The sequence below is a fragment of the Temnothorax americanus genome, unplaced genomic scaffold (assembly GCF_048541705.1).
Source record: "Temnothorax americanus isolate GAGA-0224 unplaced genomic scaffold, ASM4854170v1 Scaffold4, whole genome shotgun sequence".
Lineage (NCBI taxonomy): Eukaryota > Metazoa > Arthropoda > Insecta > Hymenoptera > Formicidae > Temnothorax > Temnothorax americanus.
In genome coordinates this window covers 2,058,750-2,078,664 of record NW_027509547.1, presented here as the reverse complement: position 1 = coordinate 2,078,664, position 19,915 = coordinate 2,058,750, and the positions used below count along the sequence as shown (strand labels likewise).

At 44.7% G+C, this 19,915-nt stretch overlaps 2 protein-coding genes and 1 long non-coding RNA gene across 5 annotated transcripts in view; 2 read left to right on the top strand and 1 right to left on the bottom strand.

Moving 5' to 3' along the window:
- Positions 1-109: 109 nt before the first annotated feature.
- Bsg (immunoglobulin domain-containing protein Bsg) lies at positions 110-13,773 on the top strand. 2 transcript variants are annotated; one of them, XM_077415687.1, is made up of 5 exons: positions 110-1,217; positions 9,600-9,866; positions 11,163-11,408; positions 11,608-12,061; positions 12,578-13,773. In XM_077415687.1, the coding sequence occupies exons 1-5, from the start codon at positions 1,142-1,144 to the stop codon at positions 12,621-12,623; spliced, it is 1,089 nt and encodes a 362-aa protein (XP_077271813.1). In that variant the 5' UTR covers positions 110-1,141; the 3' UTR covers positions 12,624-13,773. The 2 variants fall into 2 exon arrangements, with proteins under 2 accessions (XP_077271813.1, XP_077271812.1); XM_077415686.1 differs by having other exon boundaries at positions 9,597-9,866.
- Positions 1,908-8,237, top strand: LOC143902618 (uncharacterized). The gene is made up of 2 exons (XR_013258434.1): positions 1,908-5,129; positions 6,763-8,237. It is a non-coding gene; the product is annotated as an uncharacterized LOC143902618 (long non-coding RNA).
- A 278-nt stretch (positions 13,774-14,051) lies between the features above and the next one.
- Positions 14,052-19,915, bottom strand: part of Nahoda (DOMON-like domain-containing protein nahoda) — a 30,835-nt gene continuing 24,971 nt past the window's right edge. Inside the window, exons 10-18 of one of the 2 annotated variants that reach the window (XM_077415678.1) lie at positions 18,794-19,237; positions 18,333-18,475; positions 18,167-18,244; positions 17,616-17,958; positions 17,132-17,336; positions 16,856-17,043; positions 16,372-16,544; positions 15,612-15,852; positions 15,105-15,242 (exon numbers count right to left, since the gene is read on the bottom strand). In XM_077415678.1, coding sequence (XP_077271804.1) covers positions 15,634-15,852; positions 16,372-16,544; positions 16,856-17,043; positions 17,132-17,336; positions 17,616-17,958; positions 18,167-18,244; positions 18,333-18,475; positions 18,794-19,237 — 1,793 coding nt within the window. In that variant the 3' untranslated portion in view covers positions 15,105-15,242; positions 15,612-15,633. Of the gene's footprint in view, positions 15,243-15,611; positions 15,853-16,371; positions 16,545-16,855; positions 17,044-17,131; positions 17,337-17,615; positions 17,959-18,166; positions 18,245-18,332; positions 18,476-18,793; positions 19,238-19,915 lie in introns of both variants that reach the window. The other variant, XM_077415677.1, reaches the window with a different exon arrangement.

Sequence of the window (19,915 nt, the reverse complement as noted above, 5' to 3'; positions counted from 1 at the left end):
GCAGAGGGCGCGGACGCTGCTCGAAAAAAGGTATCATTATTATCTATGGGACTCGTGGGAGGGGGACGAGCGACGAGGGGGTTGAGAATCGTTCGGCGTGTGACGAACGAGACGAGTGGCCGAGTGGCGGTGAAGGAGGAAGAGGTCCCCCGAGCCCGAGCAGAAGACGCTGGCCCGTGGCCGCCATTTTTCTTCTGACGTTAGTGACGTTGCCGTAACTGTAGCTCTGGCAGCTGCTGCGGCTCGCGTTTCGCCGCGGTGATCACCGCGATCAGTGCATCTCTGTATCTCTCTCTCCCCTTCTCTTTTTCGTCCGAGGGTGAGCCGACGGCGACGGTAACGAGGAGAAGGAGAGGAAGAGGAAAAAAGTAGAAGGAGGTGGAGGAGAGAGCGACAACGACGACGGGGCGGCGACGACGGCGACGGCGACGGCGGCGACGGCATCCGGACGGTCTCCGTGTGTAGTGCGCATTAAGATAAGAGCCGAGTGCGGAGATAACGATAAGACGGACGATCGAACGTCAGTGATAGATCGTGACTGCTCTATCATCATCGGCAACGGCAACGGCAACGGTAGCGGCGGCAACGTCAGCGGCAGAGGCAGAGGAGGAAGAGGAGGAGGAGGAAGAAGAAGAAGAAGAGGAAGAGGTGTGGAGGTGGAGCAACAGCAGCAGCAGCAGCAGTAGCAGCAGCAGCGGTGTGTCCGATCGGAACAGTCGCGCACGATTGGAGCGAAAGGGAAATTCGTCTCGCGGTTTGCGGTTAACGGATATCGACGAGGTGACGACCGCGCGGCAGGGAATCGCAGCGGCAACGACGACGACGACGACGACTGGGAGAAGGAGGAGGAGGAGGAGGAGGACAAGGACGACGGGGACGACGGAACGTTATACCCGTGTACGACGGCCCATCGGCGCGACGGGCATCAGCGAACTCGGAGCGGTCGGAACCCACCGTGAGAGCGCGTCGCCAGGCATCGCTCGTCCAGGTGCCGCGTAGGTCCCTCTCTCGCCTCGCACGACGACGACGAGGAGGAGGAGAGGAGGAGGCGGGGCATCGTGCTCGTCGCTGGTAATCGCATTGTCGCGCACGGTGCACACGGTCACGCGCCACCGCGTACGTCGGCAGCAGCGCCACCGGGATGGAGAGGCGAGCCGCTTTTGTGCTGCTGGGGATGCTATATTTAGCGGTGGGCACCCTCGTCACGGTCCAGGCAGGTGAGTACCTCTCTCTCTCTCTCCTCCCCTTCTCTCCTCGACAGGCACGCACCGGCCTCCTCTCTTTCTCTTTGGAGCGCGCACGCCTTTCGACGCCTCTCGCGATCGGCGACCGCGCGCGCGACGCGCTCGTTCCTTCTCGTTCGACTCCCCCCGAGGTGTCACCGTCACCGACAAGGCGCCCCATCGTCGTCCGAGGACGACGAGGAAAACTCTATCTTCTCGGAGTGCAGGTTCCGCCGCGGTCGATAACGGACGGCTCGCGCGACACCGCGATTCACGCGCACGGTTGACGCTAATTGACGTTTACGATGATCGACAGACGTAAACTCCGGGATAGAAGTAGGCGACGATGCGGCCCCGGCTGCGCGAGAGACTTGCTCCGATCGCGAAAACTTGGCCACCTCTCTCGCGGGTGTCACCCCTTTCTGGCCACCCTTTACTCGATACATCTTTGGTCTCGCACCTAAATTTTACATCCTCGATGTTTCATCAATAGGCTGCGACTCGAGAACCCCCGTCTGTCGATGAGAGGGAATTTCATCGCGTGGCGGATGCGAAACTTGGAGTAACGTTCGACCGGCGCGGCGCGGCGGCGTCGCCTGCTTTTTAATCGCGCGGCCGTCCCTCGTCGATTGGACATCAGCTATACACGTCGACCACTTTTCGTGGCACGGCCGACGGTAAACCCTGAAAATTTTCCCTAAACCTAAAGAGGACACGGCGCGTTCCCCGATTGACTCGGCAACGGCGCTCTCGTTCAAGACCCAAGCGGGCTTTTGTCCGGCGCGCCGACTTGCGTGACAGACGGGTTTTAATTAAATCCGAGTCGACGATTCGCCGCTGCCTCTCGGCTCGCGGACGTAATACGAGCAAAGGTAATACGTTGTTAATCGTGCCAAGGTGACGAGCGAGAGGCGTTAAAGGTCAGAGAGGTGCTTAAACGTGCACCTCTTCGGAACTTAAGAATCGAAGAAGCGCGAATGCTATACATCCGCGCCGACGAAAGATCCGTCCTCGATTCCGTTTGTTCGATCCCTACAACCTATAGCTTTCTCGGACAAAACTGTCCTTCGGTTCGATCGACGATTTTATACGCGGCTATTTCGGATGCTTCTTATCGAGAAATTAAATTGAATCGAATCGTCGAAGGAGGACGAAGCTTTCATTCGGGATTGAACCGCGGGGCCGGCTGTCTCATCGATCGTTGTTCTCCCCTATTTTTCACATCCGAACTTCGCGACGCGATAGGCGAAATGGGGAAGGAACAGACGCGTCTGAATGTGCGACGCGAGAGCACCGCCGCGCCGGGCCTAATACGGTTCCAGATACGAAAATGGAACATCTCGGACCGCGCGTTTCTGTCGAGCGCGACGTGGATATTATATAGCTCCTGATGTTCAATTTCAAGACCCGACGGACGTGTTACGTGGAACGATTGCAGAGAGAAATCGCCAATCATTGCTATCTCGAGTACATTTTGTCACAGCCGTATCTGTCACGTGGATTTTGCCTGTAGATTAGATCGCTCGTTCGCGACGGTACTTGACAACCGTATACGATTCCTGTAGTTTGTCCGGTAGATTCGATACGCGGTATATTGTTTGGAGTTGAATTCTCGCAAGTTCCGCGAGGATTTTAATGCAACTTTAGCATATCGCGATTCGCGACGTTCTTGTGATGAGAGCGCAAACTCAAAATGACCGTAAAATGAGCGAGTAAAATCAGATTTAATATCTCTTGCATAGAAAAAGAGGTGTCAAATCAAAACTTATATACTCGTATAGGGTATATGCAACAATCTACAATCTATAATCTTCTTATAAGAATTTCAACTTTTCATTTAATTGTAAGCTTTTATTTCTTGGTTGAACTATAATGACTTCGTTCAAGCAAGCAATGCGTTATTAATCTCATAGATTGTTGCATATATATGTATATGAGTATTTTATTATTAAACAATGTTCTCGTTATTATTCTATTAAATGCACCCTGCAAATCTCACAGGTGTAAAGAAATTTTAGCATATGCGCATAGTTTTATGTGCAATTATTTGTTGAGATCACAATTTTATTAATTTAGCAATCGGAGCAACTTTTTTACTTCCAGTTTCCTATCTGCGACAATCTGCAACCTGAATTTCCTCGTTATCGCGATAATCAAAACTTAGAGAAAGTCAAACAACGCGAGACGGACGAAAATGCAGATATAAATCAATAACTGTCTTACTCTCGCGATGGTTTTTTTTTTTAAATTTATTTATAGGGAGATAACGTTCGCGGTTTTATCGGTTAAGCCGATATACGCGTCGAGTATTTACTTTTCCGGCGGCCCGCGTTGAAAACCTCTCGCCGCGGCGGGGTCGTATGCTTACGGATACGGATACGCGTAAACAGCGGATTTCGTTTTTCTCGGTACGATCTTTCTTCGCGGATCACTGATATTTACGACGCTACCGCGACGCTGTCATGACCGCGATACCACCCACATTCGGCGGGGCGCCTTGAAGAAACTTCCCGCGGCGGTGAAACCGAAAGTTTGATTCCCGCGTAATAAACACGTGTTGATCGCGTACGAAAATACAACACGCGAAGATAAATTAGATCTTGTACTTTTTCCCCTCGTATATACGTTCCGTCCGTTCGAGGGAACTTTAAGTATCGCGGATCACTCAAGAAAGGAGGACGATGAAAAAGAAATGGAGTTTTTTTTTATCTTTATTACGGAATTTTATCTTTGAGAGGCGAAGACACGTGACGATCTTTAAATGTATCAGCATCAGATTCGAGTGTCACGATACAGACGCGTTCGAAATTTTAACAAATGAGACCCGGCAGCGGGCGCGAACGGAAAGTTTCCAAGCGGAGGCGTTTTTTCAGCGGGGCGTTCATTAACGTAATTTGCGGTTTGTTGAATATCTCGCGCGGCAAGGCGTCGCTTTCTAGGTCGCTTTAATGAGAGTTATCGACACCGACGAGACGCGTTCTAAAAAAGTTTAGTCGATAATATGCCGCAACACTGTGCATCCTGCTCGCGAGTCACGGCACGCACGCTCTGCGAGAGCAGTCCATCGCAAGTCCATCGCGCACACGCTCCCTCGGCGGTCGTAATAATCAATTTTTATTTCGCGGAACCCGGTGATTTGCGAGTTCCGTAATATTTTATTATTTCAATATTTCATCATTCTCTCGTAATTCCACGTTATTTGTAATAATATAGAATTATGTAATAATTGAGTGGCGTAACACATAGATATACTAGAACAATGTAATAACGGATATTCCGCGGCGCACAATAAGTGTGAAATAATTTGGCCGACGTGTCTGGTATCGATTCCCGCGACGCTTCAGTTTACGGTCATTATAACTCTGCATCAATCTTCCGAGTATTAACATTTCAGATCGTTAGTTATATATGTACGCGCATCGAGATTGCCTCTAGCTATCGGCGTTCAGAATTTGGAGCTGCAATAACATTTAAAGTTTTCCCAAATATTTGAAAGTTTTGTTAAAACACTTGAGAAGTTTCACAGCTCGAGCTGTATATTTATCTTCGGCAGCGTGAAAGAGCATTTGTCATCGAACACGTGATATCCTTGACGCGAAAGGCATGTATATGTTAGCCCGTGTTGGCCGTTAAATATTTTCATCGAATATTTATTGACAAAATATAAAAGTGTGACGCGACAGGAAAAGAATAAAAGAATCTCTTTATCGAGTCTTCCTTGATCCTATTACCCGTGAGGATTATCTTGTTGGATCTTTTTCGAACCTCACAGGCAAAGAAGATTTTTCTTTCCTTTTTTCTATCGGCGATGATAATCGGTGCGGCAATAACTGGGCCACGTCATCGCGCGAATGTTACTTTCACGACGGACATCGGGAGAAGGACTCACGTGGTGCTGTTGCCAAGGTTCGAGTATCACTGTCGCGCAGTTGACGCGCAGCTCGGTACATCCGATTCCGCGTGCATATGTTAGAGTATCGCGGTTCGCGTCTCGCAACGAACGATCGCCGAGGATCGTGTCTTGAAATCGCGACGCGAAAGCGAGAGACAGCGGCGGGCATCGCCGATCGCGACCGGATCGAGGTGGAGGACGACGGCGACGATGAACTTATTCGCGCGCCGCGGCAACAAATGTTGCGCAACGATCGACCCTGTTTTCCGTTCACCCAGAAAACCCGACTCGTTTTCCCGCGAATGGTAATCCATATCTGGGTATCTGTTCGTCGCCGAGGGGGATCGTTATAGACATCAGTTCCCCCCCTCCCCCCCGATATACGTGACGCAGGAGAGCCGAGAGACCAACGTCGGTGGGAAAGACGGAGAGAGAGATAGAGAAAGAGAGCGGAGAGCGACGAACGTCGCCTTTGCGTGGCCTGCCGGCCTGCGTTTGAGCCAGAGAACGCTAAAAACTTGAACTCCGAATAGCTTGCGCGGCCCGCCTATTTTTACATCTATAAATCGCGAGACACTAAGTACGTATCATAACGTCCCGAATCGACTCGGCGCCGTCCCGTCGAAAAACGCAAACTGTCTTCCCCCCTTCTAGGCGCTCTCACATCATTTGATTATCAAGGTCAAGCTGCAGACCCTAACGCAATTCACGGACATCTGCGCGAGAGATCGTAATGCGCTTCGCACGTGTGGACGATGGCACTAGAAATTAGGGGATAAAAAAAAAAAAAAGAACTTGGCTCGTAAGAATTTTCGAATTTTAAGTATTGAGGAGAATTAACCAATTTTTTTGGCATCTTTTTGAGAATAGATTACAAATTTTATTCAAGAGGGAGTATATTCTTGCTTGTTTTCGTAATAACTCTTCTGAGACCAGCCCGCAGAGATTATCTAGCCACCGCGTCTGGGTGGTCAAGAAACGTGTCTCTATTCTTGAACGCCAGATGAGAAAACGCTTACGTCTCATCCTGCAAGGATGTATCTATTTTTACGGTTCTCCAACGTAACGCCGTGGTTCCACAGTCTTCGCGACACGTTAGAAACACAGAGAGGAAACCCCACGTTCAAGATTACGGATTACGTCTCTCGAAACGAGAAAGCGAGTCTAGGAATATACTCCCGCGAAAGTGTGTCACATCTCGCCTCGATTATACCGCAACTCAAAAATGCAACGCTGTGCGACGCGAAGTTTCAATGGGCCAACAACAAACCGCGCACGTAGGTGCGTCGCAAGTTGGGAAAGAAACACCGACACACGTGTTTTCGTTTCGAGAGTCTCTCTCCGTCGTTCGTGGTGGCTAACGATAAGCGTGAGATGAAGATGAAACGAAGCGAGATGAATAGCGCGAACATCTCTGATTGGAATTACAGAAATTACAGAGATTGCTATCTCGCGCGGTCTTTTTCCTCCCGCGAGAATTCTTCGCGTGCGCGAGCTGCGCCCGATGATGGTCACGCGTTGGGACGTTGGGAATGCGTGACTATATACTTACCGTTCCGAAGGACGTTGCGTCCTTCGACCGTGGAACTCGACTCGCCAGTCGCCACAAATGTCATTCACCTAAAATGTAATATCGCTTGGTTCCAGAATCGCGTCACGCACGATTCTTTCTCGAAGTCTCTCCTATTCGATCTGAGCGACGAGCGACGAGCTATACGCCTCATCGAGACTTCTTTCGCGAGGGGGAGAAGGAGGAGCAAACTAAAAAGTGATCAGGCCCGGGTCCGCCGTCGCGTCGGTCGTGTCGATTGAGAGACACATTCTGGCTCACGAACTTCGCGTGCGGATTTTCAGCTGCGTGGGGCCGTCGTTGAAAGCGGGCTTAAAATAACATTCGTAGTTTATTGATTTTCCTTGAGTTACCATGCCCCGCCGCGCCGTGTCGGTTCCGCCGGACAATTCCCCTCCCGTTGCCGGATTCGACCGGGCCCCTCGCCTTTGAAGGAGGACGATGAGAAAAAAGATCAGAATATACCGACGAAATTATTCCACCGCGATCACGCGACGTTGTCGAGCGTCGGTCGGCGTAATTCAATAACCGGAATCAACGTTAGCTCGGTTAGCGAAACATTTATTACCAGTTTGGTTGCCCGCACTTACGATCCGCGGCTACGATGGACTATATTCGTCATGAAGACGTGACGCTGGCCATTAAACTCCGGTTGATTGTCATCCGAGAGAATTCGCGTCGGGTATAAAGCAAAGGGAAGATTTATATACGAACACGAAGAATTGATTTACGGCGAAATCAAACGATATATATGCGAATATCGACTTGGAGCTATTATCGGCTTCGATATAGTAGCTCCACGGTCTTCGTATAACTTTTTCATGAACGAATGTACTGAAATATATGTATACTAAATTTAAACAATGTAATTAAAATATATGAACGGTAAATTATGCGACAAAATAAAAACGTCCGAATTAAAAGAAAAATCTAAATTATTAACGATTATTATACGAACGTATTTTATAAAAATCTAATTTTTCGAAACATTTGATTGTATTTTTACCGTGATAAGTAAATGAAAAAAACTGATTATAAAATATTGTTTCTGTTAAACATCTAAACCGTATACTGTGTAAGAATTGAAATGGACATTGAACGCGGTCAGAATAATTCTCCGCGGTGAAAATAATTGAACATCGCGATACGACGAACGATTTGTTCTCGGAATTTTTCCTTGTTCATTAGACAGCTCTTTGAGCGACGTTTACATGCCGGTTATCAGCGTGTTGCAATCTGGCAATCAAGATGAATTTCGCCTCGACTTATTCGGTTGACGTTAATGACGCGATCAACATTTATTTTGACTACCGAGCTATCGCGCCGCGACTCGAAAATAACGACCCGCGGCGCGCCTGATTCATATATTCTCACTGGCCACGCCAGACCGTGCTTCGTCACTATTTATCACCGCGAACCTACTGTGACGCATATAACTTCGCGCACACAAGCACGCGTACGTCATCACACGCTGGTGGTATTATTCCGCTGATTCGTCATCAACGCCGTGGCACCTCTGCTGCCGAACATTTTATTCGAGCCGTCCGCGTCCCCCCAAAGGTCCCGAATATTGTATAAATATTATTTTACGTATTATATAATTTGACAATAAAATGAATCCCGTTCAAGGATTTATTCCAACCGTGAGAAAATAAATTAGCAAAGAAACGCTGAATTAATTTCTCACAAGAGACTGATAGAATCGGAAATTATTCTTTCTTGCGAATATAACGATACCACTCCAGTGTTTATATGTAGAAACTGAATTCGAAGTGGTTTATCGTTGGATATTAAAATACACAAACGCTTTCATAAAAATGACGAGATATAACTCGAATATCAAACACTATATTAAAGCAAAATTTAACAAGAGGATCTAAGAATTAATTTCTTCGTGTGTTCGTCCGTGGGATAATTCGTGGCGAAACTCGCGAGCGACAGCTGTTCACGAATATTACCGATTGTTATAGAGCAATCAGCTAGATTGCTACTAATTGTCCTTTACCGCGAAAGAATTTCGGTTTACATTGCTCCGCGGTATATACTCGCTAAGATAATTATAACTGATTATACGGGTGCGATCGATGGTTGGGAGGAGCATTCTCGCGCCGAGGAGCGGGCTAAAACGTAAACGTGCGTAAACACGCGTTCCCCGAGCGCGGGCGATCGATATTCGGATATTATTCTTTCTCGCATTCGAGATAAGTAGAAATATATTTCCGCCACGCCTGTTTTCTACAAAGGCACGTCTATCACGTAAGTTTTCCGGAGTTCAATATCGATCGCGACCCGCGCTGCAAGTAGGTACTTATACGACGCCGCGACTCTCGAGATCTTCAATTTAATTTAGATACGGAAATAAAACTAGCTGGCTCGACTTACAAATCGGAATATTTAATATTGACGGATTTACTTAAAACACACAGAATTTCTCAACTGTTACTCGATCAATATTACCTTGAACTCAGGGCCGCGGAATTGCAATGTAATTTCCGCGGTTGTTAAAGTAATGGTGTGTTTATCCGTTAGGACTCTTCGGGGTTTTATCTTACCTTTTACCCACGTGACTTAAATACTTTCCGAAGATTGTCGTGTTCAAGGTTAGACGTTTATGCAAATATCCGCTTACTCTGCGTAAAACTTTCTTATAGTGATACATTTTCTTTGAAACAGCGAGCCTGGTATTCTCTGCTATATAAACAGCGAGAGACGTGTGTTAATTGCTGAAAACTAATTACAAATTTTTTAATATTTCGTGATTTCTAAATTTTTTACGATTTATAAAAGGAACTTGCAAACTGATTTGACTAATATATATATATAAATCGATTTAAATATTAAAGATAAAATTATGTCTCATTATAGTTCTTTCTGACATGTACACGAACTTAAATGTTTTCCTTTTCAATAGCAGTGACGTACACGGGACCGACGGTCGCCCCGCGCGAGGGGCAACCTTGGGACATCGTGTGCAACGATTTGAAGGATGATGATCTCATTAGGTGGACCAGAGATGGCAATACGCTGGAACCTGAGTTGTCCAGCGGTCAGCTGGTCGTCTACTCAAAGCAGGGTACCGGCAGCAGCAAGCTCTCGGCGGCCGAAGCGACCGAGAACCACGAGGGAGTGTACAGATGCACCCCCGACAGTCCGAACGCTTATCACCTCTCGTTATACTTCGGTTCGTAGTGTTAGTTTATGTGCGTTATTATCGATAGTTTGATAAATTGCATCCTATCAATCGCATAAAGAATCTGTCGGTGGAAGAAGAATTACACAATTTTTCTGCGACACCTCGTACATTTATGTCAGCATTTTTTTTTTCTACGCGCGTTTATCACCGTTTCCATGAAGAAAACTAGTGCATTTCCGACTACCATCATACCTACCTGAATTTAACACTTTATTGTTACGTTTTATTACACACGTGTTTGCTGCGGACCCTTCAAGTCTAACAAACACAGCTAAATATTGAGTTTGACAAACAGCTAAATATTGATTATCGATATAAAGTTAATAAGTCAAGTATTTACACCTCTACGAAGATACGTGGCCTATATCTGAAATCTTTTCTCGACATGTGATAATATTTGATAAGTGATATTTTCCGCCTCGAACATTGAACAAACTCTCAGTTATTGCTTTATTGCGTGTACAAGAGTATTTTATTCACCTTCCATCTCGATTCTCGACACGACATTTATTAATATTTATTACACTATTTATCGACAGACTATAATAGTAGTAACATTAACTATCATGCACATGCAAGAGCTAAGAATATTAGAGCTTATCTTATTTATCTAATAATAATATATCTCATTAATATGATTAATATAACATTCAAATGCTGATATTTATGAATAATTAATCCGTTTTATGGATATACCACTCAACTGTATGCACATCAAAATCTTATGAAAGATTCATTATCATTATGTTAATCACATGTCTCTAATCGTATAAGATAATTGATATATCTTACGTCATACTTTGTTATAGATAACAGAAATTTCAATTCTGATAACTGAAATATGCGATGGATATTTTGTGCTCGAAAATCAGAGAAGTTAATGAGAACAGAATAACATTCGGACGATTCACGTAAAAGTGAATGAACTTATTCTATACAAAAGCGGAATGTACGAATTGTTCGCATCTCTTCGGTTGCCATGTTTCTCGGCTATTATTATATAGAATATTTAGGACGACGTTCTAAGAATATAACTGCAGTGGTAGTTGTCGCCGTCACTCGTGCATTATAATACCTGAGTAATTTATGGAAAAGTTATAAATTAATTTGTTTATGACTATTTAAAAAAAAATAGAGTTTTTAATCATCATCTTTGAGGTCTTTGCGATAATACGCGCGCACGTTATTTTTTCCCGATGACTCGTTTGACGTCGCAATTTGCACGGTTATATTTAAACGTACATCGAAAAACAACGTTTTAACGCATCTTCTTGTTTGACGCAGATATTAAGATTAGAGTTATTACGGCCAAAGATGTACCTCTGTTACTCGAATGCGCAAACAGAAGCACTGGCGATAAAGTGCAGTGGCTGAAGGAGAAGATACCGTTGAGCACAGCGTTGGCTGGCGAAGATATCACCAAGATTGATAACGAGACTGGCAGCCTGCAGATTTTACAGGATAAAGAAGTAGTTTATGGAAATTACACTTGTAAAGCAGCTAACGCCACGATCGAGTACAGAGTCGTACGTGAGTACTCCAGCACAACACATTTCTAGAATTTATAGAATAAGTTATTAGAAATAAGCGACTTAAGCGGAAAATATTGCATGAATTTAGTCACCGCTATTAAGTTACTTATTTTAAAAAAAGAGAACATAATTTTTTTTTGCAAAAATGTTATGCCAAAAGAAGTTTACATCTCACATTCGATGTTCTAAAATTTCAGCGAGGCCAACGGCGCATCTGGCTGAATCTACCAGCGTGGTGGAGGGCGAGAAGCTGCACTTAGTGTGCGGCGGTAAACTGAGCGTTCTTAGTCCTGGCGTAAAAATAAGTTGGACTTTCGGGAATCAGAATTATACGAGCAGCAAGGGTCGCGTGAAGATCACCAAGGATATGGAGAAGGGTATCCACGGCGCCGTCCTGGTAGTCGAAAACATCGAGATGGACGATCGCGGTGACGTTATCTGCAGGATGTCGTACAACTGGTCCGATAGCGTACTAGAACACTCATCGGAGGCCAAGACATTCCTCAGAGTGAAGGATAAGCTCGCCGCACTCTGGCCCTTCCTAGGCATTTGCGCGGAGGTTGTTGTTCTATGCGCCATCATTCTAGTTTATGAGAAGAAGCGGAACAAAGCTGAACTTGAGGAGTCCGATACCGATCAAAGCCCTGATACGTAAGTGTGTTTTGGTATGATTATGTTTCTCTTGTGGAATTCTATTTTACGAAATGTACGATAGAATTACGATCTTGTATTTCTGCTCGACGCAGTTTTATCTTGGAACCTAATCCTGCCGAGGAACCCACTGAATGGCATGTTCCGCTGCATGGGCCTCTCCCACCTGATATACCTCCCATACCACAATTCCGATTCATCAAGAGTGTTCGCTTCGAGCCCACCTCGGATAAGTTTCGGAAACACCGTACTCTAAAATTGGCTTCAATTTGGCTAAATTATTTATCTCGATTGTTTACGAAAAGAAAAACGCAGATGAGGATTATTTTGCCTACTCCATTCCAATCCTACTTCACACTCCTTTATAATAATAAACTTATAGTATTTGCTCGTAATGTTTGTAGTTTTATAAAATAGACTTATAAAACATAAATTTTATGTTAGTGGAGACGCTTTATGGCTTTTCGTGCGTAACTGCTATTTCACCTGATATTCTGTTTTTATTTCAATTTATAGTAAACCGACACCCAACAAGGAATCCGACGTCAGACAGAGGAAGTGAAACAACAAGTAAATGAATTAGAGCGATGCGATAGAAGCGGGAGAACGGGTCGTCATGTATAGTGCTGTAATGGAAATCTGTAAAGACAACGGAACAACGGCTTTTGAATGAAAGAGATGTGTCGTCACAAACGTGGAATAAACACTGCAAAATGGACAGCAGCGGGCTTGAGTGGGCCATTCATAGTGCGCACCTGTGTGAAAACAGGCTTGTGCGGCAGACGCGTACAGAGCAGGATCATACAAGTTACTAACAAATTAAATTAAGCCTTATTACGGTGTTCACTCCGTTTATCAGATGTTTGCCTGTTCGTATTCTTTAACTACACCGCTTTGACCGATCAAGAGAGAGATGTGTTGAGTTATGTACAAGTGCCGATGATGACACGAATGCGTGCCAGGGAATAAAAGGTGTGTGTGTGTGTGTGTGTGTGCATGTATGTCAGTGTGAGAAAGAGAGAAAGAGAGAGAGAGGGGGGGGGGGGAAGAGAAAGAAAAATAATGCATGTATGAATGATAAGCTAACAAGTAAACAGACCGATAGAAAAAAGCAGAGATAAAATGGCGTGCCCGCCGAGCGCGAGTACGCGCGCGATTACGTATAATTTCTTACAAAACGCTTCGTGATGCGTTCTGTCAAGCACCGTAATTTAATCGCGCGTTTACTCGTCACACACATCGTCGTATTGTCCTGCGCGACATTTGCATTCGCGTTCGTCGGGCATGCCATATATTAGATTCGCGTAGAATTCGTTTCTCAAACTTCGCCGGCACGTGTGACCGAAGAAACAAAAAACAACTTTATGGTAGAGCCGAACATATGTGCTCGATGCTAGTTATGTAATAATAGGAACGCGGGCAGTGCGTGCCACAATTTACTTCCGGATATATGCTCGCGTACTTTTAGAGATCGCAAGAGAGAGAGATTGAGAGAAAGAAAGAAAGAAAGTGAGAGAGGGAGAGAGAGCTTGTCTTTGGCGTCGCCTTATATTCCATCGCTCGTGAAGATATCCCGGAAGTCTGGCTGCACGCGACGCCGTTGTTAATGACATTAATGTAATTAATACTGTAATATTATTGCCATCGTTACTACTGCTGCTACATCTATCGTTATTATGATTATTACAAGTATTATATCGTTAATTTTATCACTCTATTGTAATAATTTATAATCCGTACCAACACGATTCTCTATATCGACAGCGTCGTCATTGTCACGGACGTTACAATTTTTATCCATAACGACTATTAGCAATCGCTTCATAGGTATTTTGCTCGTTCATTCCTACCGTTATGACCGCGTTACCGCTTCTCCTTGACATTCTCTAAGTATTGATAGGCCAATTGCATCTATAAGTGGAACAATGTGTGGAAGTAACGCTTTAAAGATGAAGGTAATCCATTAAAGAGAAACACAGGACGCGTCAAGTTCGTTTAAAAAATGTACAAACGTTTTATTGCTCAAACGCGTGTCCACGCTTGCTCTTTAGAGTAGATGATGTAGATACATCCATTAAACGTGTCGGGATCCTGTTGCGCGATATAAACAGACTCGTATTCGAGCGAGATAAACTTAGGTACATGTTTTTTCATGGATCTTCGAATTCTCGAATTTCAGGATCGTTGAATCTTGTTATTCGTGGATCCGTGGATCCTTCGAGTCTTATTTTCTTGACATTAAGCTATATGGCCCCTGGATCTGTCTTGAATCTTCGAATATATACTGCCAGATCGTAAGATTCATATTTTGAACTCAGGGATCCTCGGACTGTCAGATTCTCGGCTACTACATGAGACTTATTTATATAATTATACAGTTTTTCCACCGCAAAAGCACAAAAGTTTGACGAGAGTTCATACGCTCTATGTATACAAATTATAGGGCGCGCGCCCCATGGATATCTTCTTTGGTCGTAAGCGCCACTTCTATGCTTCCGTACGGGGTGACTTCCCTATCCGTATCTCAAATCCAGCGATTTGATTCGAGGTTGTCTTCGGCGAAGGGAGGTCACGGGGAAAGAGGAAGAAGAAACAGAGATAAAATAGCACCGCACAGGGGCTGCGTAGTCCTTTCTCCGCGTCCTCTGTCACTACAACTCGGATATGTACAGATCGCTTCGGTGAAGCGGGTAAAATCGTTCTCGCGATTCGACCTGAACTTCCCCTTCGTTTATTTCGGCATCTGGTTGCCGTAATCCACGTAAACGCGCACGACCTCGCCGCTGTACTTTCGCTGGCTGGGCATGAAATAGAAGTCTGGCTGATTCGCCTGGGGTACCGCGCCCGCCGGATTATGCATGCTCTTTGGGCGGCCGTAGTGGTCCCTGCGATCTTGCGTGTAGTAACCGTGCTGAACAGGCGCCGAGTGTCTGGCACCGGGCGCGCGTGGAAGACTGTAGGTCGCCCTGGGTCCGACCATCCTGTTGGGCCCCTCGACCACGTCGGTACCATTCATACCACTCATGCCGGTCATATCGTTGCCAGTCATCTCTCTGGCTCTCGGCAGACTGGAAATTGGTGGCGGCGGCGCCTTCTCCTCCGTCTCGAACGCCTCGAACGCGAAGTTCGTGTTCGCGCCGGAAGCGTAGTCTTTCCAGGCATTACTGGCGATCAAACGTTCCTACGCAAAAAAATAACGCGTTTAGAACACGAAGAATGCAAATAATTTTACAAATTTTTTCGTCATTAATCAGAAATTATTGTCTTTTATATATTTCACACATTTTTATTTATCAATTAATAACGTAAGAAAAAAATTTTATTTATGATAATCTGTCGATGCACAGAGTAGATAGAAACACACAAGTTAATTAATTTAATTTAATCAACCCATATTAGTGGGAAAAAAAATAAACGAGAAAAGTTTGGTAGCGAGGCGCAAGAAACGTGCAATTACAGAGAGAGCGAGGAAGAGCCAGATAAAAGAGCGAGTTAGTAAGATAACTGGATTAGAGCGAAAGAACATAGAGGCGAGTGGAACATTGCGCACCGATTATACTCGACGAGAAGCTCTACCAGCTGGGATTAGTCCGATGCATAGACATTTCGGACGGGACGTAGTGATGCCGAAGCTGGTGGTGATGATGATGATGATGATGATGGTTGGTGTTGTTGTTGTTGTGATGGTGATGATGATGATCGCCGTTTTGCTGTCGATGGTACCGCGTCGCGTTCGTGCGATGAATCGGGTTGGGCGCGTCGGAGGAAGCCAGAGGCAGCGAGTACACCCTCTTTTTTGGTCGCGGGAAGCGCGAGTCATGCAACACAAGCGAAGCAAAAGATGTCGGGTTCATTAGGGGATGGAAGCGTAGTTTTTACGCTACGGAGTGTCCCAAGAAGACGTACGACAGTCTGATCTTTCGTTTCCGCGAAGTAAAAAAAGAAAAGAGAAATCCGGCGTCTTCACAATATCATGAAATTACGGCTTTTCTTTTATTATAATTCAATTGACATTTTTTCCAGCATTGAATTATTTTAATTATTCATTAGATTTGTTACGATATTACAGTTATTTAGTTAATAGTTGCTACAATAAGAGTGCGGAATGATGTTTAAAAATTATTTTTCTCAGAGAAAACTACAATTTGCGTTATACATCTTTCTTGGAACACGTTAGGGATCACCACAAGTTCGTTAGAGAAAGAACAGAACACAACACTCAGGAGGAAGACCTGGGAATGCGAGAAAAAGTGGAGAGAAAAAAAATACACGAAGAAGAACAAGAAGTTTCTAACGCACACAGAACATACCTTGGTCGCTCGTCTCTTCGAGCTCCTGTAAAGAGTACAACTGGCCTGGAGCAGAGCGAGGGCCAGCAACGCTGCTACACAACCAACGACGATATAAAGCTTCGTCGCGCCCAAAAACAGGTCTGTCGCGGAAGGTGGCCGATCGTATTCGTCCTCCGTTTCTATATCGTTCACTGAAAACAAGTATAACACATATTTTCATCTCGTGAAACTCGTAACGAGATTGATGAAGATAAATATCCGAAATAATCTGAACGAATTTACATTTCTTCATGCCGTTAGCATTTAAAAAACGGCGCTACTTGAAGCTACATAATTAAACTACATGACTGTTCAAATTTCAAGATAATTACCGTTATATGCAGTATTAAGAAAAAATGAGAAATCATCTAATTTCGGATCTCAATTAGGATAGAAAATTTATCGAGGGCAAGGAGAGTTTTGTGTTACATTAATATATGATGTTTAGAAACTCAGCGCTTACCTCGGGGTGCTCTCACTATCAAGTACTGCGGATCGACGCTGAGTGCTCCGACCTTGCCGGTCACGAGTGCTTCGCGTAACGCTTTTTCCGCTTCTAAGCCCGTGTCCGCGGCTTTCAAAGATCTACCCTTGACCTCGTTCTTGTCAACGATCAGATTCATGCGCGCGATCACTCCCTGTTCGTTGTCTCTGCAACGGAAACGAATGAGAATAAGTGGTGCCTTATCAAACATCGTATCTTCTTACTGCTATTATTTCTCCCTTTTTGCTATCTTACTTTCGTAACTCGTCGAGTCGGACTTGATAGTAGCCCGGGAGTTTCTCGAAAACCGGTCCGAAGCTTTCCGATATCCTATTCGAGATCACTTCGAAGTCGGGACTGTCGGGTGTGGGGGCCATAAATCCGTCACCCAAGTTAACAAGCTTGACTTCGATATCGTAATGCAATCTCGGTGGCGCGGGCGTGGTTTGGTCCTCAATTTCTATGTGGGCAATTAATTATTTAATTAAAAATTAAAAGTATTATTTTTAACAATCAAAAATATACTTTGAAACACAATAACTACAAGACATAATTTTCTAACGAAAAAGATTAATCAGTGACAGTAGCAATTATTATAATAATTAGATGCGAAAAATGAAGAAATATAATTAAACAATGATATATAAATGACACAAATTAATAATATCTTTCTAAGAATTACATTAATAGTTGTCAAGCAACTTTAGCGAGCAACAAAAATGTGGTAGCCGGTATTTACCTTCCAGGCCGCAGGACTTGATGCATATCCTGTCTGACGAAACGACCGGTTTCGCGTCGTGCTTTCGGATCTTCTTATTGATCGGATTAAATACGCCTCCCTTCACCGGGAACATCATATACAGGCAACGATCGTCCGTAAACGAGAGATCCTTGCTGTCCTTCGTTACGCGTTTCCTCGAGAACCGGAGGGTGGTTACGCCATTCTCGATGCGACCGCTGATGTTGTAGACGTCCTGCGACGGGTCTAGCAACGGCGCGTTGTAACCACTAATCCAGGTGTCCATCACGAAAGCCCGACCGTTTGTCTTATCGACCCAGCCGAGCACGGCATCGGTCTGCGACTAAAAACGAAAAGAACAGTATTATCTGAACATTTCTAAGCTCCAATCTTCCTCTTTTAAGGAGAAACAGTCCTTCGGATAGACGGTTCATTTAAATGGTGGCTCTTGTCTTTAGCTATCAAATTTGTGATTCAGTTAAAAGGACATCGGATATCGCGAAGCGGCTTATCAAGAGAAAAGACTGTCTCCTTATTTGACAAGTTCTTACCATGTTGTTGTCGTCGGAAAATCCAACTCCGGTCCACGTATTGGTATTCGTCGTGGAGATTACGAACATTATCAGATCCTACGGAGAAAAGTTTCCATGATATCGGTTTCGTCAGAGTGGCTTTGAAAAAGAACGCCGATATATATATAATATTAGAATAAATTACCTTTTTACCCTTATACGTCCATTGTATGGCGTATTCGCAAGTGCCATTTTCCGGTGAGCAATTTCTCGGATAACGCCACTGACCACCACAGGTACCATCTTGCGACGCTACCCCGCCGGCGAATTCCGGCTTTTTAGCCTCATCTAAAACGTCCAAGATATTGTTAGATATTGCACAAAATGTTTAATGAGTACGTAAATAAAATAAAAATAAAAAACATTTTAAGAATTAATGGAATATTTTTTTTGCGCAATAAAAATTATTTATAGCAATAATAATAATAATTATCGATAATGATCCAAAAAGAATGAATTAAAAAATACTAAAAAACGAAGAGTTTTGTTGAAAAATGCTGAGTCGGCATTCGCCATGCGATCTACGATTTTAAGCGCCGCGCAGACAGCACGCGGGCTTCAATAATCTTCGGATAAACGCGGCGGATGCTGAATGGATGACCTCACCGAAGAAATTCATGGTGACCGCGCCTCTCTGCATTCCGTAGCCGTGATATTTGAGCTCGTCGACCTTGTAGAAATCTTTGACGCTGACCTTGGCCTTTTCGATCCCGCTAGCCGGCTGGTGTACGTACCTGCCCGGCTCTTGACCTTTCGCCCAAATCACCTGCATATTGCCGTCGCGAATCTCGTGATCGGTCGGTTCGCTCGCGGCCAATTTCCTGCGGAAGAGCATCGTCGTGACGCCGTCGCGTTCGTAGCCGAACGCGGCCGTCAGGCTGTCCCTGCCGTCCCAGTACGCGTCCTTGCGCGGCGTCGACCTGTCCCTCGTGTAATAATCGCCGATCCTGTAACTCGTCCCTCGCGCCGTCCCAATTATAATGTCCGTGCAGTCCATGGGGTTGAAGTCGTGCTTGGGCGTGTACTTGTGCCCCGGCGCCGGCAACGATGCTTCGCGAATAAATTTAGTTAACACAAGACAGCCGAACATTGTGAAAATTCGCCGTATAATTATCGATAATGATCCAGAAAGAATGGATAAAAAGTACGAAAGAACGAAGAGTTTTATAGTAGAGGATGCCTATATGATGAAACTGAACGGTTATAACTGAAATGCGTTTAATCCTTTGTCACCTGAATTTTTTGTAATTTCATAATTCACTTACGTGCAAGGAGAAATTCAGATTTTCTACGTACATCTTTTGGTATATATTGTTTGAAATTTTAAAGTTGCATTTTTTTTACATAGCCTTGCTGTTAATATTTTTTGCGTACACTTTAAATTTTTAAAAACCTTCTACTCTCCCTTTAAGTGCATTTCAGCTCCATAGGATCAATTATTCGTCTGAATGAGATAAGTCGATGTTATGATAATGCGAGGATTACTTAAATGGTATCCTACGGTGTGTCGTGAGAGAAGTCGTGACGGGTAGAGATCGAGACACGTGCAAATTTCGTGTCGAAGTAATGCATGCTGCAACCCGGAAGTTATCGGTATTTACAGGGGAAAAATATATAAAATTCTCGTGGTGAGCATGATGTATATAGCGACGAGGATGTGAAGCGTAAGCGTTATCGACGTTATCTCTGGCGTACAGTTGTTTACTCCTCGCTGCTGCGTGTAAAGAC